The sequence below is a fragment of the Caloenas nicobarica genome, chromosome 6 (assembly GCF_036013445.1).
Source record: "Caloenas nicobarica isolate bCalNic1 chromosome 6, bCalNic1.hap1, whole genome shotgun sequence".
NCBI classification, from domain to species: domain Eukaryota; kingdom Metazoa; phylum Chordata; class Aves; order Columbiformes; family Columbidae; genus Caloenas; species Caloenas nicobarica.
The window spans coordinates 11,959,907-11,982,800 of NC_088250.1; the positions used below are offsets into that span (position 1 = coordinate 11,959,907).

Consider the following 22,894-nt stretch of genomic DNA (forward strand, 5'->3'; position numbering starts at 1 on the left):
GTATCAGAGATGCAGCCAAAAAAGGCTGGAGTAGAAAATGCACATTTTGCCTATTATGTGCTATTTAGTACAACTTGCCATTTCTTTATGGAGTGCTTTGGAAGAATCAAGTGGTCTTTAGATGTAGTTTTTTGGTTTTGTGGTGTTTTGTTGGGGTTTTTTTGTTTTTCTTTAATAGAGGAGGACAACAATCTTCATTAGCAGAAGCTATAGCAGTTTTTAAAGTCGGCTCAGGCACTGTCATTTGTTACAAAGCACATTGATCCTTTCACACTTGAGCTATGGGAATAGGTTATTTCTCTGTTGCTACAATACGATGTTTCGCAAGTCCTCGGACTCTAACAAGAGCAAGCAAGCAGTACTGGCACATCTCTGAAAGGCCAGAGAGCAGCTGTGCGACTCTGAAAGTGCCCATATATGAGTGTAGTAGGTGCAATTAAATGGGTCAGCTATGTGTAATGAAATGGTCAGTGCAAATATTTCGGAGAAAAATATTCTTATTCTTTGAAATGGTGGATGTGCGGAGTAGGCTGTCTCTGAGGAGTTGTGCTCCCAGGCAGAAAGGTCCTGACATTTAGAAGGCGGAAAAAGTTGTTGTTCTAGTCCAAGTCAGAATGTATTTATTCCCAAAAAGGACCTGCATTTTTTTCTGTATTTTTTCTTTATCTTTTCATATTTTTTTCTGTATTTTTTCTTTATCTTTTCATATTTTTTTCTGTATTTTTTCTTTATCTTTTCATATTTTTTTCTGTATTTTTTCTTTATCTTTTCATTACTCTATCCTACCTAAACTTACAACATTTTTGGAAGAGAATTGCACCCATGATCCCATCTGAAACTGGAACTGGGCCTTAAATGTCCTTTGTCCTTCATGTCCTTCATCAATGTCCTTCATAAATATGAAATATTTATGGAATTGACTTTATTTTTACACTGTAATAAACTTGCTGGTTATTTTTGGATGTACGAGTACATAATCATAAGCAGAAAAGGTATTATTATGTGCATGCACATTTTCACGCTCTTTTTGGCTGTAACAAGAAGCAGCAAATTCTGATCTCTCACCTGTGTCTCGGCTGTCAAAACTTTCCTCTTTTGCCATTTCTGATTCCTTCCTAAGTACTGAAAATGCTAAAGGATGAGTGACAGCTGTCAAAATTTACTGTTCACTGTGTACGAAGGGAAGTAATGATAGAAAATGCTTATCAGAGGAAGGCACCTCTCATAAATTGGGGCTTCCTTCACCATTGATACAAACTGCAAAGACAGGAATTTCTGCCAGGAAAGTGTCTGTCCCACAAGAAGCAGTTTTTTATTTTGGAGGACAAATTATAGGATGGTGGTATTATGTAGCAAGCGGTAAATGCTGACTAAGAGACATTTTCAGATGCTACATCATGGTCCTGGGCTTATTTTCTAAGGTGTTCACCCTTTTGGCACTAGAATTTCACCCCATAAATCTTGATTTTTGCAATCCAGAATAAAGGTAAAGCAGGTTGGAAGATGAGCCAGCTAAGAGTGCTTTAAGTCTTATGTGATAAAGTTGCAAATCATAGATCTCTTGGGGGCGGGGGGAAAGGACTTGAGCATCTTTGTTAAATGCATCTTATACTGTGGCAAATCCTGTTTCTGGAAGCGAGTTCTGATTAGTGTGCTCCAAAAAGAAACACTTATCATGGGGAAAGAGTATGGTGTCTATCATCGTTACCTCATGCTGATGTACCTAATGGTTTTTAATCCATAGTTTGCTGGGGGGCTTTATATGACGGAGCGAGTACATTATCTGTACATTAAGGCTGAGGGTGAGGATCGCAGAGGCAGCGCCAGAGCCTGCAACAAACCACGGTGGTTCTTTTCCCTGCCAGGCAGGTGCGGCCGAGCCGGCTCCCCCGGGCCGGGAGTGACCGCCGGAGGGCCGGTAAGCGGCGGCGGGCACCCCGGGAGGGATGCGGGCACCCCGGGAGGGATGCGGGCACCCTGGGAGGGATGGAGCCGCAGCGTTTCCCCGCTGCTCCTCCCATCCTCACCGAAAACACTCCGTGACCCAGAAGTTTTGCCAGCACGCTCCTGATTTTTCTCAAGCTTGCCGGGCGGGATGCGGTGGGGCTGAGCTGCGGCGGTACGAAGGGTCGCTGCACCGGCTGCAGCAGCCCGGCGAAGGGCGGGATGAAGCCTGCCCTAAGCGGGGATGAGAAATGACAGATTTCACCCAATTACGCCGTTACGGGCCAGAAGAGCTGGAAGCGGCGGGGGTGAGGGGGCCGGTCGGCGATCCCACTAACGAGCCCGGCCGAGCGAACGGGGGCCGCGGGGGCTGCTCCGCCCTGGAAGGGTTTAAGGTGTCCGCTGAGTTGTGCATTAAATATACGTATAATAAAAAAGTAAAGGGTGTGGTAGCGAGGCTCCGAGGCTGCTCGGAGGACGAGAGACGAGGAAGGGCAGGAGCTTTGGGTTGGGGGCAGCGCAACCCCCGGCGCCTCTCCCTCCCCGCCCGCCCCAAATCCTGGAGGAGCCGCACTCGTGCGCCCGCAGTACTGTCCTCCCAAAAAAAGAAAAGGGGAGCCCCTCTGGGGGACACACCCCACCTGCTCTGGTGCTCGTTGCGGTTGGGGTGACGGGTCTGCCCCCCCCCCTTCATCCTTTCTCCCTTTACCTGCCGCTGCCCCACCCGTCCCGGCTCCGCCCCGGCGGGGGGTGTCGGCCCGTCCGCGGCGGGGGCAGCGGGGCGTGGGGGCTGTGGGTGGCGGTGAAGGCGGCGTGTGACAGATGTCCTCCTCTGACAGCTCTCGGTATCAGCCCAGTGGCTCCCTGCCATTGGCTCAGTGCAGCCGACCGGCAAGGCTGCTCGCTATAATAACACTATGCCTGCCAGAGGCGGCAGCTCAGACGGCTCCGGCGCGGCCGTGCCGCCGCTCCTCCCCCGGCAGCCAGCGCCGCGCCGAGCCTGAGGGGCTGCAGCCCCCCCGCCCCGCAGCCGGCCGGCGGTGCCGCACATGTCGCGGGGCCCCGCCGGCCCCGGCCCTCCCCGCCGAGCCCAGGCCGGCCTGAGCGCCCCGGCGGTGGCGGGGAGGCGGCCCTGGCCCCATCCCCGGCCCCATGGAGTGCTACTACATTGTCATCAGCTCCGCGCACCTCAGCAACGGGCACTTTCGCAACATCAAGGGAGTTTTCCGAGGCCCCCTCAGCAAGAACGGGAACAAAACTCTGGTAATGGCTTCTTCTCTTTGCCTTCCCCGCATCCCTCCTTCCCTCCTCTTTACAGCAGCGTCCCCGGGTAGCTGGAAAGCGCTGCGTGTGCATTGCCAGCGATGCAGGCAGCCGGGGTGCTGGCCCGTTTTCTGCACGGTCGATGGTGCCTTTACCGCCGCGGGGATGCGGTGCCCTCAGCTCCCGCCTACCGGGCTCCCCTCCTTGCCGGGGGGCTCTCCCCGTGTTCCCTGGGGCAGTCTGTGCAGCGGCAGGGTCGGTGCTTGCGTGTGCTTTCCGTGCTGCTGATGCCGGCGGCTGGTCGCGGAGGGGCTGCGACGGGAAGGCGCAGAGACCCTTCTCGGCGGGGAGCCGCAGGGCTGGGGCCCCACCGCCCTCAGCCCGGGGGGAGGCGGCCACTGCTCCGCTGGGGCGGCTGGTGGGCGAGGAGGGCTCCGGCTGGGTCACCCGCTACCTCCCCATCGTCCCCGGTGCTGGGGACAGTTGAAGGTGCTGCTTGATAAAGTGAAGAAATGACCCGAAATTTGCTTACTTGAGGTCTAAGCTGTTTGGGTAGATTCATTTGTTCGAGAATAGCTTCAGAAACAATACACATTTTTATTCGTTGGTTGCCAAGTTTTTTCAAAGCAAAACTCTGTGTTTGAATAGAATCGATGGGTTTAGGCTATTAGACTAGAGACTCTAGAAAGTCTGCATAGGCTCTTAGAACTGTTTCTGTGTACGTATGCCATACTTCGATATCTTTGTATTTGTTTGGTTTCCTGTGGTTTTTGCTGACTTGTCTGGACTCACTTCACTACTATTACTGAACTTTAATGGAAGAGTTATGATCTGATAGTATTGGCAATACATGTGCTCTCCTGCCTGCTCAGATAAAAGAGATGTAGGATACAGCAGGCTGGGTGAGCTGCATCACGTAGCATTTCAATCACAGCACAACAAAGTAGGGACAGATGTCTGGAGAGTAGGATGGAGCTAAAAGAGGGGCTTAGCCACGTTGTTTATCACTTTCTCCCATCACTCTTATTCCAAAATCCCTTTTGGAAGAGACAGAGCAGAACTTGCTACATTCTTGTTCCCTCGAATGCACGACCTATATTGATGGAGAATTTACTAAAGTACTTAACATTTGCTAGAGTTGGCAAGCTTACAATTTCTCCCTAAATGAAGAGATTAAAGGCAGTCTCAGCCAAGTCATAAAAATAGTAACTACTACGAGAGAATCTGAGGCAGATTTTTGGACTGTTTCAGATGTAAATTTTCCTGCTTTCATGTTGTAAATCTCACCACAATTTCATTTGCTGTGGGTTCTGCATATTTTTCTGTCAGGGGTTACATTCTTGGAATTTTAAACAAGTATTTGTAGTATCCATGAGAGGGCAATGTGCATGTGATATTTCACTGTTACAGTTGCAAAACCAAGACTTACTGTAGAAATGTTTGGTATACTTCAAATAATTGCATGATACATCGCCTTCTTTCTACTGGGCAATTTCAGTAAAGATGCATTTGGCAGGACTGAGAATACTCTGATGTAACTCTTGGACTCTGTATTATCTTGCAATTAATTGATTCTACTTCAGTAGTATTTTATTCTTGCTTTTATTTTCCCATGGCAAAAATCCAGCTTTGTATTCTCAACATTCCTGATTAATTTATCTACTGGTAAAAACATTAGTGGCCAAAACATGTTGGGGAAGACTGGTGTTAACTTAAAATTCCAATAAACATAATGCGTAGGCTTTGAAACACTGTTACTCTGGAAAGAAATTTAACTCAGCCCTGTTCTTCAGTGAGGTAGAATAGATGTGAGCAGAGAAAATATAGTATTGGTTGTGGATTTGCCATGGGAAACCTTACGTTTAAAAGCTTTGGTTATGGGCAGTGAGCAGTATCAGTGTCGAAGTTTTCACTCTGTTAAAAAGGGAGAGTTTTTGATGATCATTCTGTGGACAGCAAAATCAAGTCCTTTACTATGAAATAAACAGTATATATGCAGACATCAAGACTTTTATTTATGTTTGAGTGATTTTTAATTTAAAGGAGGTAAAGATACCGTTGGGTTGTGATGTAGGGTGATTTGGATAGTTCAGACTAAGAGTTCTGAGGCACTGCAGGACATTTCAGCCAGCTTCTATGGGAAAATCCAATGTTACATCATTTCAGAGGATCAGTCACTTTTGCTGTAAATAGACTTTCAAACCTAAAAAGATGAGTCTTTACTAATACAAAGTCGAATATGTCTTTAGAAGTTCTGATAAGAATGTAGCCTTTTAATATGCTCTTGGTGTCTTCCATCCTAGAACAAGACTAGGAGAAACAGCAATTTGTAAATCTAAAAACGAGAAATATTTGGAGCTGCTCTGACCTGGTGTTTTCCCATTTTGCTCTAGAGCATTCAGTCTGTCTTCGCCTGTGCTCCAAGCTTTTGAAAATCACTGCTTCCTCGTAAACTGAGGACAACCTGAAAACAGCCGCTGCTTCTACAGTGCAGAATTATTTCTATGCAAAACTTATGATATTTGTTAAGCTTTGTTTCTCTTGAAGAGTTCTGCCACTGCGTTTTCTCTAGAAAGAAAGATGACTATACATGCTACAGTAGAATTTCACAGCAAGTAGGAAGGTGCTGGTCCCAGTCAAATGATGAAATTGTTTTGTTTCAAGATGATTTCACATGGTGTGTCTTCAAACCTGGAGCTCGTGAGGCTTCAGGGGAGGAAGGTCCTTAGAGCTTTTGTCTACTGTCCCACTCCAGCGTGACCTGCTATTCACCTGCAACTCATCTTTTTTTGACTCATTCTCCGAGAGAGGTCACTGAAGGAACACTTTTCCCTGACTTTTTCCTTGCAGATGATCCTTACATATTCGTTTTCTGCCACATCCTGTTTCACACAGAATTAAAGTCATTTAAAGCTTAACAAAGTTTTGGTTCAAAGGTCCTAGCAGGTAACAGGAAGAATGAGCTACAAACCCCAGCTCACCTAGTAGAGAATGTGAAGCACAAAGCTTTTTTCTTCCAAAAAAGTCTTTCTTAGCAGGAGGATCAGAGAGTTACTTTTTGGTAAAGAAAGATGGAATAGTGGCGTTTCTGTTACCTGGTTCCCAGGCGTGGCCTTTCCTAAGTTGTATCTACCTGTAGTGCCTACTGAGTGCAGAGCTTTGAGCTGGGGTTATTTGAGAGGTAGAGAGAAGTGGACGATGGATGAGAAGGGAAAACCTGTAGAGATAACCTAGAGCTTGGAGAGATGTCAAAGGCATGAGAGTGAATAAAGCAAAGGGTGGATTTAGGCAAACTGAGTAAAGAGGCTACTGTAAAAAACCACTTTTTAAAAGTTAAATAAAATAAGAAAAAAAATGCTTGTGAAAGAATCTTCAGTGAAATGGTGGAGGAGAATGACAGAACATGTATCTACAAACAGTTCTGGCTGGCTGATGGCTCAGCTTTGCGTCTGTGTGCTCCCCCAGGCCCACCAGGTACCTATTCAGTGTGGGTAGGGCCCACTCACCCAGTTGTCATCTGCTGCTCCTTCTCAGGAAAATAAATTTGAATTATGAATTGATGGGAAGGGGGCTCAGCACATCTGGAAGAACGGCATTCAAACTCTTCACATTCCTTCAGAAAATGCAGCAGTTTCCTTAAAAGAAATTGGTGCTACCTGGGCCATTGGATAAGGCTTTATCCTCTTCCACTGCAGTTTCTGATGTCTGAAATATTCTTCAAATAAGTACAATCTCATAATGATAGCTAATCTACTTCTCGAGTGCTCCGTGGCAGCTCTTTGGAAGGGGTGCATGCTGTTTTGGTGGAATACTGTGAGTGAACTGACTGCTGTCTGATCTTTGTGTGGGAGATGGTTTTTGAACAAGAAACTCAAAACTTACCCTGTTGATCAGTAATATGCAAGGATGTTGCAGATTTCTGATGCCTTTTTTTTCTTTTTTATGTAATATTCCTTATGCCTTGATATTTTAACCAATGAATATAGGCCTGATTGCTTGGCCAGTTATTGTCAGGATTCACATTTGGTGATTTTGAAGTTTTTCCCAAGGCTGGTTTTTTTTAGCAGTAGCAGTTTATAGAAATTTATTTGCTACAAACTCTTCCTTTTGGCCATGGATCTCCTCAAGTTTTCATGCACTTACTGTGTTCTTTTTTTTATGCCTTAAGTTATTGATGTCAAATTGTACTGGTTTTTCTTTATAATTCATCTTCCTTGCTGTGGCTGCTGTCTTGCAGCTTGTAATCTCAAAAAGTGTTGAAACTTGTGTGAAAGAATAGCTCTCTGGAGGGAGAAATCAGCTGTTTGGAGTCACAACCACAGGTAATTTGGTGAATCCTCGAAGTTTCTTTCAGAATATAAACTGAACCATTTTAAGGCATTATCCTAGTTAGGTGTATGATTTCTGGTTGATCAGCAAGAGAACTGACTTTTTACTTGGTCTTCTGAGTAGCTGGTGCATGGGTGATGACTGAATATTTGCTTTTTCACTCTTAGATATTCACCTCAGGTAAATGACTGTTTCGTCGAGATTTACCGTGATGGAGAATTTGCCACATAGGGCTCATTCACTTCTTTCAATTGGCCAAATACATTTTCTCTGTAGGCAATCGGAGTGAATAAGGTCCTGTTACTTGCCCAAGGAGGTCAGTGAAAAGTTTAGATGTTCAGCTGATATAAAGTACCATTGTAATCCCAGTTTTAAGACAGTCTTGTTGATAATTGATGGAAAAGTGAATAGGATCAAAAGTTTCCTGGTAAGTAATTGTGTAAAGGGCCCTAGTTTGAAATGTACTAAAGGCAGACATCTATTATTGTGTATAACAGTAGCCTCTTTCAACTCTGTGTGTGTGTGTATATATATATCATATATGGTTATATTTTGCTTATAAATATGTACACAGATGACTTCAGGGGTAGAACTGAAGTTGTGGTCCTTTGCTCCAAGGAGGCAATTGCAGGTTATCTCAAACTGGAATCAAACTGAACTCCATGTGGGAAGCTCTATGGAGAGGAAGATCAGCTTGACCATGGGTGCAGGGAGTGCACATTGACCTTTAAAATACAGTAGAGATGCAGGTCTTTCTGAAAAGCTGTTGAATGTCCATTTAGACCATCTTTTATTAATCTAATTATTTGTACCAACAGTTAACTTTCCTCTTATGTTTATTGGACAAAACTGCTTTGAACCTTTATTTATTTACCTCTGTGTGTGTTTATACGAAGATATAAATACTTATAACTTCTTTTAAAATGTCCTATGGCTTAGTTCTGCTTTTATAAAATCTCCGTGGAGTTCAGATATTGATGCACTAGTGTCATCTGAAAATGCCATCTGCTTTTCAGGCTCTCTGTTGTCTTTATTTCTTTTACACTTTGTAGAATATTTTTGTATTTGCAGATAAAGTAAAGTAAATATGTTGTGGTGGACATGAAAAATCTAATTTTATGAGAATTTCTATTACAAATGTCCATACTGTGCTACAGTAAGAAAGCAGTAAACTACCTGTAAAACAGCTTTCCTGTTGTTGTACTTCTGCATGATCAAGTGGAAATGGCTGCTGATTTCAAGTCTTCTAATACATATGTAAAATAAACAATACTTACTGTAGTTTTATTTTAAATACTACTAAAAACAGGTCCTGCAACTCTCTTGGCTGTATTGTGTATTGTCAGTAGCTGAGGGTAATTTTAAAATTATATTTTATACATGCAGAATTTAATAAAACCATTGCAATGTTTTGTTTTCCATCTTTAGCGTCCCAGAGTTCGTGAGACTAGAGTTACATATAGTCCCTATACTACAAATACCAAGTATCTGTGTAACTTAAGAGACTTGGAAGTACAGGGGCCGCATTCAGTGTAAGCTGGGCTTTGCATCACCGGAGGATTTGCAACACCAGGAGTGTTTAACTAGAAGCAAGATGGCACTGTGACTTGCAAAAAATCAAGCAAAATAGTAAAATTTGGTTGAGGGGGAGAGGGGAAATCACCTGTTACTTTCATCAGTTGCTTGCGTCCCGTGGATCTGCTGGTGTCTTTGGTAGTTCAGTATGCTTGTGATCTGAATTTAGAACTTGAAAAGGTTTGCATCTTTGCTGTAGGAGAAGCTGAACAGCCCTAACTCATTGAAATCATGATTGAAAACCAGCCACTCAGAAGACAACAAAATAATTTGGTAAAATGGAAGTAATAGTACAATTGTATCTGTATTCAACTTCTAGATTTCATTTGTGTGATCGCAAGTGACTTTGGTTGTAAGGCTATGGGTGAAGTACTGATGCAGAGCATCATCAACAGGGTTGTTTTGGTGAGTTGAGCGAACAGGAGGTTTGTCATCATTTAAGTGCATTTCCAGAGCAACTCTGAGGTGTTACAAGTCTCGTGCAGTGAGACGTGGCACTCTCATGTCCATCAGGCATCGTCAGGTCCAAAAAAAGTAAGAGCTGGAGTATGATGTGCAGCAGATTTAAACTGGGACAGCTTCTGATTCATAGCTGCTTTTGAGGCAGGCTTTTGTACTGTGAAAGCTTATTAAATGCATGGTAAGCTTCAAAAACATCAGTATTCTGTTGAATGTAATTACACTATTACCATGGTTAAATTAGTACACTTGTTTAGATTTTTTCAGATCAAGGCCTTAAAGAGTAAGTCTGAGGAGAGAGAGCCTTTGCCTTGAATATTTTCTGATGCAAATATCCATAGCAATCTCTAGCTCAGGGATACATAACATTAATTTTAACACGTTGCTCAAATACGCTAACTGGAAAACAGCAAGTTGGCTTTTGTATATTCAAAACTACTTGTATTTTTTGAGTCTTATTGAACTTTCTCAAGATGCAGGTTGCAATTCTAAAAGTCTCAGCTTTCCTGTGGGCTGTGGGAACATCTGGGTTTTCTGACCTTCTGATCAGTAGGGATTCACCATTGAACAAACTAGTTAACTGTGAGGAGCAGATCTAGATGATGCTGCCATCAAAAGTAGCCTTTCAGTTTAGCACTGTGAGTTTTCAAGTAGGACTTTTGACTAGATCTTGGATGCCCCTAACTGGTGACAATTAAAATATTTCCTTTTTTGAATAGCACTTAGCCATGCCAACAGGAAAAATTAATCTCTGCAAAAACAAATCCTACTGATTTAGATGCATCTTGAGATGTAGGGATGGACTAAGATAATCTCACAAAATCTAGAACATTTTCTATTATTTAATATCTTAATACAGTTAATAAAGATAGTGGCCTTATTTATAACATAGATTCTTTGACACTGCCTGGTGGTGGTGGAAAGTGAGCTGACTTTTTTTGTCTGCTCACTTGTGATTCAAATGTAAACATGGGAGAGGGAGTGAACCTTTCTAATTTAGCTGTATCTGGCCAGTCCCTTATAAACAAATACTAGTCAGACCCTTTTATTTTTCCACACATTTTTGGAGCAAGAACCAATGCTTTTCCTCCAGTGTTCTTAAGAGACTGTTATATGATGAGCTGTGACTTAATGTTTAAAAAAAAAACCCAGAGCAAACAAAACAACATTTACTCACAAGGAGCCACAATATTTGTCATGTTTAACCTTGTTTTTCAATAGAGACAAGAAACTGCCTGAAGGCATCAGGAAACTGGAGTTTTAAACTCAGTGTAATTAATTTATTTTGTTAAAATATGTTTATGATCCCCTTCCTCTGAGGGAGGACTAACCATGGCAGGGGTACAGATTGGGCAGAGGGTTTCGTTTTTCCCTTGGTAGAGTATGTTTGTTCTGAACATCTGAGTTGTGTGCAAACAAGAATTTCTGTGGAACTTTTTTTTTTTTTTTTTAAATTAGTTCAGTTAGTAAATTTCCAAATATTTTCAATAAGGAATTTTAAGTGGTTACACAGGTAGCGTTGTAAGCAAAGAAATGTGATTTCTTCCCCTACTGCTCTAAGAGCAAATCCTCAAATCAGGCCCAGAGAGTAATCTCCAGCTCTCCCGCCTGGCATTGCTGTTCTCGTTGTGTACGATAAAGAACAGGGTTTTGATTTAAAAATCTTGAAGCATCTTGGAAAAAGCGTAGATTTAGTTTGAGGAACTGAAAGCTTTTTTTAAGTATGTCAGTAATATTCTTGGTTCATACAAATGATTTAGGACTTGTCAGGTTTTTTCGTCAGACTGTGCTGATTTGCATTACTTCAAAATGAATTCTTTTTGTGTGAAAATGGCATTTTTAGAGGGAAATCTTTCCCCAAATAGCAGAGGCTACTTCCTATAGGACCCAGCTCAACTCAAGTATCCAAGCAGCTAGATTTCTCACAGCTAGCATACAGCTGTATTATTTCTATTGGTCAAGTCTTGGTCAGGCTGTTTTCTTTAAAATTTGTGGTGTAAAATGTCTGGTAGAATTTGCCTCTTTATCTTATAGAAATAAGTTTTCTAGACTAGGAAAACTGCTTCCTTTCCAGCTTATTGATAATGTACTTCCACAGCAAATACAAATCAACGTATCAGAGACTTACAAGACTGTAATCTATTAAAAAAAAAAAAGTCTCTGTGTTGGTATCCATAAGGTTTGTAGATTTTTTTCAATAAATACACTTACAAGTTGGTTTACATGGCAGAATGTAATTGTTCTTTTAGGGTGCCTGTTTAAATAGCTGCAATTTCCAAGTATTTAATTTCTGCTGAAAGTGTTTTTGATAGGAGACCACAATACCCATTAGAGAACAGAGTATCAGCTACTGCTTTATCAAATGGACCTTGAGAAAATGTCTCGATTTGAAACCTGGGGATGCTCTTGAGTCAGTATAGAGTTCTGATGTATGCAGGGGTCTGGCCGAGCCTAAATCTGTAAAACAAAATGCTTCTCTTTATTCCGTTTATTTATTTATTTTAAACCAGTAATTGTTGAAACATATAATTATTTAGAGAAGTTTGCTTAAAGATACTTAATCGTCTAAGATGTTTGGTCTTGCTCCATTGGACACAGTTGGGTTTACCACGAGAGAGGGTAGTGAGGACAGAGATGTTCACCTAAAGCCTTGCCAGTCTCGAAGCCTGAGCCTGCCTGTCCCCGCCTTGGCACAGCAGTCTTGGGCTGTTTCCAGTTTGCAACCTGAGCCACACTTTTGTTGTTGTTGTGTTGTGTTGGTTGGCTGGTTTGTTTTGTCTTTTGTCTTAACATTTTTTGGTATGTTTAGGTAACTTGCTTTTATACCCCCAAATATTAATACTGAGGAAACATAAACTGACAGGAGATACCAAGAAGGACTTATTCCTTTGACTAATGCGAAACTAATCTTTGCTGCTGCTTTTAACAGTGCAGGTTGATGTTTATCTGGATGTTAAGTACTGACTTTGCAATCACCTGGTTTGATTTCTAAATTTTTTTTTAAAATGACAAAGTAGTATAAATAACTTTATACCAGAGCTGTTGGGCTTCTTATGTACTTGCAGCATAGCACATTAGACTATAGTCTTCAGCAGATTTTTTTTTTAAGTATTGTATTTTTACAAAATATTATTTGTTGTCAAAAGAAGTGATACAAAGCTTAGATTTGCTTAAAAGTGAGACTCTGGAAACTTAATGTAGTTACATCAAGAACATTATGCTGTTTTGCATAAGCAGTAAACAACTGTTAACACAAATACAACCGGGGGTTTTATAGACTTTATTAAAAGCAAAACACATTTTAAGCTGCTTATTTATGATACCTTCTTCTTAAAATATAGTTAGTTGATGCTTTAGAATACTCCCAGATTGGCAGTGGAATATACTGCTGAACAGATTTGGGATTTGCTGGTTCTTTGCATTGATTCTTTTATAATCATAATTTTTTTATATACTTTTGAGTAAAATTTTCTCTCAGAGAGAAAAATCCAGATAATATTTGCTTGTCCCTGTGCTGTGCAAAGGAGCCAGAAAATCCAGTTTACACCTGTTCAGCAAATAGCGAAGGTACGTGAACTGACAGGTAGAATTAAGGATTTAGAAAGAGATTAAAACACTTTCAAAGGGCCACTGCTGAAGTTTCATGGAGTTGTGATATACAAATGACCTGTTGCACAGAGAGAAGAGCTTGATACTAACAGGATGTCAAAAATACTTGAGAGTTTCTTTATGAAACACCTTTGAGTGCTTGTGGGTATGGAAGCGTCAAGGCAATGTAATTAGAAATACTACTGAAACCTGGTGGCCGTAGCATTGTGCTCGCAGCTGCTGGTGGTGAGAGAGTGCCCAGGGTGGAGCTGCTTTAGAAATCACTGAGAAGGAAAGAAGAAGAGTGGAGTTTTCCAGTGCCCTTGTATTTGAAGGGAAACTGCAGCTAGGTATGTGAAGGAAAAAAAAGTACCCAAGCCCTTTCATCCGGAGAAAAGTTACAAAATGAAAGCAAACAGCTACGGTGATTAATGATAAGATGGAACTGGAGAAGGAGAATAACCGTAGCTCAGGGACAAAGGTTTGGCTGTTGCTGTCAGCATGGTCGCTATGGCAGTGTCTGCCTTGTTTGTTCAGGTTCTTGCATTGAGAAACTGGAGAGACTTGGAGAATTTTGGCTCTGACTCCTCCCAGAGATGCTCAATGGGAGGTAACGGGCACAAGCTGGGACACAGGAAATTTGCTCAGGTACAAGGAAAAAGAGAAAACTGGAGGGTGGCCAAGCACTGGGAGACGTTGTCAGAGAGACTGTGGGATCTCCATCCTTGGAAATGCTCAAAACTTGACAGAGCAGCATTATCTACTTGGCTGTTCTTTAAGCAAGGTATAGGACTGAATGTCCCTCCTACCTTGGTCACGTTACGATTCTTTGATCAATCTGTAGGAGAGTGGCTTTTAACTTCATCCTCTGTAACGAGGTTCCCTGGGGAGCGAGGCCCATCACTGTCATGTCCTGCTCACGGCCTTTGGGACCACGCGGTGCTCGTGGCTCACCTCGGCCCAGGTGGTGGATCACTGGCAGGAGTGGTGTCGCCACTGACTCCTCTGGGGATCTCCTAGTCTGTCAGAGGTCTTGAAATACAGTGCTTGTTTCAGTGCTGAGTAACAAATACATCAAATGCAACTATGGAATCTACTTACGATTTCTTTTTAGGGATTCCCGAGCTGAGTCATGCAATTCATAGTGACCCAATTTGCAATTAAGAAAGATGATGGACTCGGAACTTGTCCAAAACTAATTCATATTTAGCTCTCATTCTCCACAAATCATATGCGTTATCAGCAGTATTTTATTGATTGCACTTTTTCATATTAAAAATTGCTGGCGTATATAATCTTAGTTTTGGAAAGGCTTTTAAAAGGTACTCAGGAGCACTACTGATAAAGGAATCGATTTGTTGCCACTAGTACAGCTTTATGCAGAGGCAAGAAAAACTCAAACTGAGCATTTTCTAAAGGCACTGTATGCTGCACACCTGCATTCCTGAAGATGCAGATTGTTGCAAAAAGGGGAAAAATAAGGAACAAGCCATGGAGCTTCTCTTCTTCAACCCACAGAGCTCTCACAGTGTGGGATAGACAGTGTACACTTCCACAGTTCAAGTATTTCCAGCAAATTAGTCAGGTGCTTCTGAGTTGATTTTGGTTGCTTTTAATACACTTATAGACTTAGTTTATATGTTTTACATATATTGTATTTTATATAATATATATAATATTATTTAAAATATCTTTATATATTATATTATATTATAAATAGATATTCTATATATCCAGACCTATTGTTTAGCATAGTGGTGTGGCATCATGCTCATTTCTCGTAGTTCATGGTTTAGTTATGATTCTGAGGGAAGGCAGTGCCAAAGCTCTTAATGAACGGCTGAATCTCTCTTTTTCCGTACGAGGGGGCTATTTGATAGAGACAGATTCCAGTTAATTGAACGGGACTGAGCAGAAGACCAATGTTGGAGAAGTACCTACAGAGCAAATCTGTGCACTTGAAGACTGTGTGTGTTCTCCCTCGTCCCGATCACAGGCAGCAGAAATTTTGAGCTTTTTTTTGAAGTGCTCTGGGTGTTGCAGGCCAGGTAGTGTCTAGCGCTGACCATGTCATAGTCCAGAGATGAATGTTGGATTTATTTTCAAATCGGTTTGTAGAGTAACCGGAGCTATCTATAATTGCCTTCTACAAAAATCTGTCAGAAGTTTGATGCATAGTAAATGTGAAAGCTACAGTATGGAATAAATTATCAAATGGCTCAAGTTCAGTGTCTCTTTGAAGACTACAGGGGGGTAGAGGAAATTACACTTGTATTTTACACCTGCCAAATTGAATTACAGCAACAAATCTGTATAATTACAGTTCAGAGACCATGATTTATTCTGAGAGTTAGGTAATTAGAAGCAGGACTAAACTTGAAGGTTCAAATTGGATTCTTAGAAAGAGTCCCTTACATGAATATGACCCATACAGAAATCGGTGTTTTCATCTCTTCCGTTTTAAGAATTTTGAATCATAATGTCAAGTGACTCATCCATTATTTCCTTATCTCCTCATCAGCGAGGTGCACAAAAAATTCTTCCCTTGATTGTTTCCCTGCAAATGTGAAAACCTTACAGTTTCTTCTCTTTTCAGCAGGCATTCATAAATGCAATTACCTCCATTAAGGAGTCTCACATGTTTGCACCAAGAGGAAAAAAAATGGACCTTTTGTCTCTTGAAGTATGTGTTTAACAGCAGAAAAAATCAAGAAAAAGCTTTTGGTGAATTACAGGTTACGAAGTCAGTAGCTTCTATCTTATTTTCGCAGTAGCTAACGCATTCCCCTGGTTCCCTCTCCCCTGTCAAGGGTCCTTGTATGAGCTATAAATGCAGGATAAGCAGTGCTATCAGTGAAGTGGAGAGCGTTATTATTACCTCCACTTCTAAGATTAATTCCTAATAGGCCACATTTTCAACCCAATGGCAGGATTACCATAGGGTTGATGTGACTGTACTTCTGCTGCCTCATGACATAACTCTATGGGAACAGAGTGAAAAGAAGTAAAAATATGAATATGTCAGGGACCTATAAAGAAGAAATATGTAGTGCCCCACTTCTTCAGAGGTTCTCCTGTCATCCCTCTAAAGAATAGGACTAATGTTGCAAGAAGTCAGTGGCGTTGTTTCTTATTTGGTAACATCTCTTATTTACTTATGTGGGACTCTTAGAGCAACTGTGACTTTGCCGATGACACAGATGGTCTTGATTGAGCTCAATACTATTAGCAAGTGAATGGGATTTTAGTAAATTAAATACTGACCTCAAGAACAGCATCTGCTCCTGTTGCTGGCAAAACAGTCTCAACACAGGGAATTTTGCTTAATTTAATTCATTACCAATTAATGCCAACTTTTGATTACTGATTTGGGTATTGGGGTTGGGAAAGAAGACTTAAATTGAGGAAACACTTCCTTAAATTTGACAGTGGCAAAGCTTGGGTGGGGCTGGGCGGCTCACAGTGGTGTCACGACTGAACACGATGGGCGCAGGGTCCGCCACGAGTCCCACCACAGGTCCCCCCCTCCAAACCTGCAGTGTCCCCCCAGCGCACCTCCTCAGTCACAGCTGACAGGCACAAAGGCTCCAGGGAGCCCGTTGCAGTATAAATACACTGAAACCATATGGCCTGCCAGAATTGTAATTTTGCTTCGGGGATTTAGAAATAGCATATTTATTAGCTGTAATCACTCCAGAATTTGCATTTAAACGAATAGCCATAAGCACTCAATATAGCTATATTTCCATATAAACCTGTTGTGCAGTTTGGTTCTGAATAGGAGGCATCATCATTCACATCAAAAAAAAAGAACAATAAAAGGCTCTTTGGTTGACCCCTGTGTCTGCAGCCATTTAGCAGGATCATGACTAGACTCTCGTGGAGGTACAGATTACCGCTGCACTCCATGTAAGGTGATCTAATGCGCACATCTATACAGGGTGCTCTGTGCTTTAAAATACCTGTTGTTGCACTTTTCTGTCAGGAAGCATTTCCTGATACTAGTACTATTTTGCAACTGTGTTTCCTGTCTGTTATTTGAAGTTAAGCTCGTTTCGTCCTCACTAATTGCTGTCCCTCCTTGATGGTTAGATGGATGGTTAGATGGATGGTTATCCGTCAGGTATTTGTAAGCTGTAAGAATCCTCATTACTTGCATCTTTTTCCAAGCTTGGCACGCTTAGCTATTTTCTTCTTTCTTCATACATCAATTCCTGTAGTCTTGATTATGCTGTGCCTTTTTTCTTTGAACTTGCTCCAGCATTTCAACATGAATCTATGAAAATGACTCCCAGTAGTCCATATAAAAATGAAATTAGAAGAATTCCATGGATGTTATGAGTGGTTCCTTGATGTATAGATACTTGGGGATGGATTGTGTGGTCTGTATTTATAGTGGCATGTGCTTATTCTACACATAGTCTCACTAGCATCATTGGGACCACTCACTTCATCCTATTCTTATCACTTCCCCAGTTCCCTCCTCCACTCTTCAAATTCCTTGCAGGAAATGCAGCATCTGGTTATGGGGAGAGTTTTCAGTTTTCTGGAGTCTTTAGTTGCACTATGACTTCTCTATTGTCCTTGATATATCGGAAATAATTTTCAACTTCTCAGGAAGGGGCTTCCATAAATCCCTGATTATAACACTTGTGAGATAGACTTGCTTGTGTTTTGTAAAAATAATGTGATCCTTGCCAGGAACTGACAAGATTTATTTCTTTCTGCACTATTAATTGCTCAAACTTTGTATATGTGTGCATATATATTTGTTCTTTAGAAATAAACAGGAAGCATTTCTACACAGAGACATAAATTTTATTTCTGACCTCTTTGTTTTTTAATCTTTGCCTTGTGGGGGTTGTGTTTATGTTTGTGTTGGGGGGGTTGGTTGTTTGTTGTGGGGTTTTTGTTCTTGTTTGTTTTTCTTGTTGTTGTTTTGGGGTTTTCTTGTTGTTTGGTGGGTTTTTTTCCCTCTGTGGAAAATCTGTCTTGCCTGGTTAGCATTTTGCTGTTGTCCTGCTCTGTGCAAACCTCACCTCAGTGTCTATGTCCATTTTCTGTCGCGGCTCTTTGACCTCCCAGCCCACTTCAGCTGACTGTCCTTACCTGCTTTTTCTGGTTAGTGGGATGATCCAAATCGACTGGGAGTTTCTTTTGAAGAAAACATCAAATTTGCTCCTTTCACTGCAAATATTTGGAAATACCTGTGCCGTGTTAAACTTAGATCTCACTGTTGATTCTTATACACTTACACAATTTAATTTTCTCAGTTTTACCATCCTGACTAGATTGGCATTCTTATCACTTGCCATCTACCACCATTTCTTCATAGACTGAATTTTTAAAATGACAGGCAGAAATTGAATTAAGTTGATCTTCACAGCAGACAGGTCCTAGTCACTAATGCTCCTAAGTTAATTTTTACTTGTAGCAAAACATGAGAGCCGTCAAGATGTGCATTTATTTAATCTGAAGCAGGATACTGCATTTGCAATATCTATTTCCCAGTGATGCCGTACACTGCCAGGCTGCAGAAATTCTGTTATTGTCAACTTTTTCGTAACAGGATTAGCTCTTACATCTGTCTGTTCTCTTTCACCCTTCATTACCACAGAGAAGTCCTGCTGAGATTTTATGTTATTTTGCTGTGGGGCAACCACGCTGTTTTCTTCCGTCCCCTCCTTCTCTGTGCCGGGGAGCAGGACTGACCCTCCAGCCGGGAGGCACGGCTGCCTCCCCTTCACTCCGATTACAGTATGGAGCTTGGTAATGAAAGGAGGGAAAGAAAACATCGTAAAACTTTCAAATACAATGATGACAAGTTAATATGCATGCTTGAACACTTAAAAAAATGAAATAAAATCCTGGGATGCCAGGGTTGTCTAGTGAGCAATCATTTTCATGACAGAGCTCTGGATTTGAGAAATACTTGAAGAAAATAAACAGATTTAGTGTGATTACTTTCTTCGACATCACCCAGCACGATTTTTTTTAAAAACCCATACAGTAAACTTGAGTATTTTATGTTTCTTTCTTCCTTTTCCCTAACACTCTGTTCCATGTATTTTATATCCATCATTTAGAGGGATGTGGCCTGCCTACAACTATGTTACTTGTAATTAAAAAGATGATTTGCTAAATGCAATTCTCTGTTACAGTCTCTGTCCTTTTTAATATCTGTCTGTCCTACGCTCCCGCTTTGCTTTGCTTTCTCACATCCTCTTTCTTGTGTATTTTTCCTTTGTGCTTATACCTCCCTAATGCTGCTTGCTTTCTTTTTTGTGTTTGTTGAGCTTTGCTCCATTTCATATCCCAAATCACTGCAAGTTGTTTCAAAACCAGATGCCATTTTAGAACTAGATTAACTGCATTTGGTCAATCAGAAAATGAGAATTCAAGCTCTGAGATTTTGTTTTGACATTTTTTTTGGTTAGACGTAAAGAAGCATTTTTTAATATGTTGTAAGATTAAGGTCTCTAATACAGTTTAAAACGGTTTGCTTGTTAATATGTTAGATCTGGTACAGATTTAATGATATCATTGTAGCTGGCACTTAGCTCATTGGAAAAACACAGCAATTTTTGTATTTAGATATTGCAAATGAGAGAATGGTAGAACTGGTTTATGCTACTGTATTTTGCTGCTTGTAATACTCCCCATTTGTTCTTGTGAGCAGTTAAAAATGAGAAAAATCCTCAAAAAGCCTGACTAGACAGAACTCAGAATTTTGCATTTCTAACTGAGCACACATTATTATTTATTTTGCTAAAAACCAACTGGGACACCAGGATGAGTGTGTGTGTGCTCACACATAAGTATATATATATATATATAATGTATTTTGAGGGTCATAATTCCTTATATAATATGAACAGTGCACTGAAGACTCTATTTACGCAGATTTGAGTAAGCAAGGTGTGATCACATGAAAATGAAGACATCTCTTGTAAAATTTTCTTGCAATGATATTTTTGGATTTTTCTTGGACAAGGAGACAATGGCAAAACTCAAGTTTGTTATTTTCATCTGTCCGTCATTATGGTGGTGAACACTTCATCTGATGTGAATTCACTTTCAGGTCTGCAAGATAAAGACCTGAGCTGTTGTTCATGACAAAAAGATGTAAAAAAGTAATGAAAAAGTGATTTTGGAGAAATAAGGGGTGGGGTGATGAAGTGGAAGAAGATTTGGCTGGTAACAAAGTTTGTGGATTGCTTCAATAGCATTGCTAAAATGCTGAGGTGCGTTCAGCAGCCGGTAGCTGGAAGAGGGCCGCATTGGTGCTGATAGAAAGATGGACTTTCCAGAGAAGCCTGTGACTCTCTGGCCATTTCTTGAGCAGATCTCAAGCACCTGTGGCAGCATGTCACTTTGCTCTGGCTACGTTGGGAATTGCTCCTTCTGTTGTACTTGTGAGCTACCTAAAGTCAAAAGGTCAAGAAGATACTAAAAAAAGTGTATACTGAAAATTTAATATTGCTTAAGCTTTACGTTGTCTGAAAGGCACAGAGGAATGTTTAAAACAAGATTTTGAAACTCCTGCCTCCTCCTGTCAAACGTCATTGAAGCTTTCTTGAACAATTACCCTTATCTTTTCTCTAACTTGTGTCCCAGAAGAACAGTCTCTCCAGATGACAATAATCAAATACTCTAATAAACACACGCAAGGTAATTGAATGGTACCAGTGCGTATGCGTGCATTTGCTCACTGGCTGTGAGGAGTCAGGCACCCGTATGTGCTCTTCATCAAGCTGATGTTCGGGGTGTGTAGAAAATCTAAATGGCTGGAAAGCAGCCGTCTTGTTCAAAAAAAGCCACTTAGCGAGACATTCAGTGAGGAGGTAACATCTTTAAAAATGTTTAGTGCCACTCGAAGCCTGAAAAAGCAACTTTATGAAATATTTAAAGATCAGCATCTTTCAGGAGAAAGCTGAGCGGTTCTTCTGCAATGAAGTTACTATCTTTTAATGTTACAATTGCTCAACTGATAGGAAAAACTTATCATGAGTATTTTATTCTTGGATCCACTTAGTGGCTGGAAATACAGCCTGTAGTGAAATTCGTTAATTGTTTAAAGGTGTCAGATATCAGAAGACAACTGGCTTCATTACACCATATTAAGCATGTTAGAATTATATTTTAATATGTTCAAATCGCTAGGCAGACAGGGATCGTGAGCCTTTCTAGCACTTTAACATAGAACTCCTGACTCTCTTCACATGAACAAAAAGGATTTCTTTTGAAAGATACCTACTTATGTAGTGCATGTTTTGCTTGCTAAAATCCTATTTAAGTATTAGTTTTCATTGTTATACTTAGTTTTCTAATGTATATGATAGATTTTTCTGTTTACTGTAATATTGCTTGCATTTCAGAAGTAAATTAAATTAATCCCATGGTAAATTCATACACACACTCTTCTGTCAAGCTGTTTGTTTTAGTCTCTGAAACATTTGTTTATCATCAGACTTGCTTAGTCTCATGTGTTGAGACTAAGACGTACCACTGGTTCCCATCTCATTCTTCCTTCAGGGAAGTGTCCATCTCACTCATTTTCAGTGTTTGTAACAACATATTACAAGCTGTCAGTAAGTGACACCTTTTAAAATAGGGTCACGTCTTGCTGTTCCACTAATACAATACACTGTAAATGAGAAATCTTGTATGTTTTGCTTTTGGTGGTGACTGAATCATATATTTATTCTCATGTTTGTGTTTTGCATATCTGTGCCTTTGGATACTTTATGTATATCTGACCTGCTGAATAGCCTGAATACAGCTGGAATTTCTGTCTCCACATGGCCTTCCCTGGTCCATGCTGATGGGTGGGAATCAGCAGAGAGCTACTGGTGCCTCCTGTAGCAATTATTGGAAACTGTTTAAGTCAATCGTGGGGATGTAGGAATGATCTTATTACCTTGGTTTGGAAATTTTACCCCATGTTATCTGAGCAGGCTTTTAGCTTGAGAAAACGATGAGTAAATCAATTCAGCTTAGCTTTCCTTCCTCCTAGGCTAAGCTAATTTGAATTGTCGTACATTGCTTACAGTTAAGGGCAGAAATCAGAGCAGCCGGCGTGTACGACCTTGTAAGAAGCTGGGGTTGCCCATTTGAGCTGTAGGTGGCTTAAGTTCTGTAAAATTATTTTTGCCAGTGCCTGCATTATAATTCATTACAGAGAGATACTGTAGTTTGGAAGTGAATCACCTTTCCCCTTTATCACAAGTTGGCGTGATTTGCACAGTGGTGCTGGGACAGATGAACTAGATTCCTTGTAGAGAAAAATGAAACTCCTCTCCCTGAGTTTACCAAAATATATATTAAGCCATCAGTAAGGATCCAAGCCCATGACTGTCCTTTGAATGGCTTTGAAACATATGTGTCAGGCTTAGGGAGTTGGAATAAATCTAGTTTGAGGTCAAGTCCCAGATCTGCTTGTGGTACATGTTTATTTATACTAACTGCATTGATCCATCCTCCAGTGCAATTCCTTTATAATGTAGACATGGCCATATGTCCACATATAATGTAGACTGAACTACTTCCAGAATCAGCATTTTACTCTATAAGATGAAAGTGCAATTAGATAATATAATAATTATACTTTTTCCTTTGCAGTATATGAGGTGATAAAGCAAGACAAGAATAAAATATTTCAAATTTTTGTATTATGTGCTGGCGTGCAAACACTCCCTCTGGCACAGATGCACACAAAATTTCTTCCTCACGTGGC

At 40.9% G+C, this 22,894-nt stretch overlaps 1 protein-coding gene across 1 annotated transcript in view; it reads left to right on the plus strand.

Annotated features, from left to right (window-relative positions):
- The first annotated feature begins 3,093 nt into the window (after positions 1–3,093).
- Positions 3,094–22,894, plus strand: part of ZNF804A (zinc finger protein 804A) — a 149,609-nt gene continuing 129,808 nt past the window's right edge. The window contains exon 1 of the mRNA XM_065638217.1: positions 3,094–3,207. Coding sequence (XP_065494289.1) covers positions 3,097–3,207 — 111 coding nt within the window. The 5' untranslated portion in view covers positions 3,094–3,096. The remainder of the gene's footprint in view (positions 3,208–22,894) is intronic.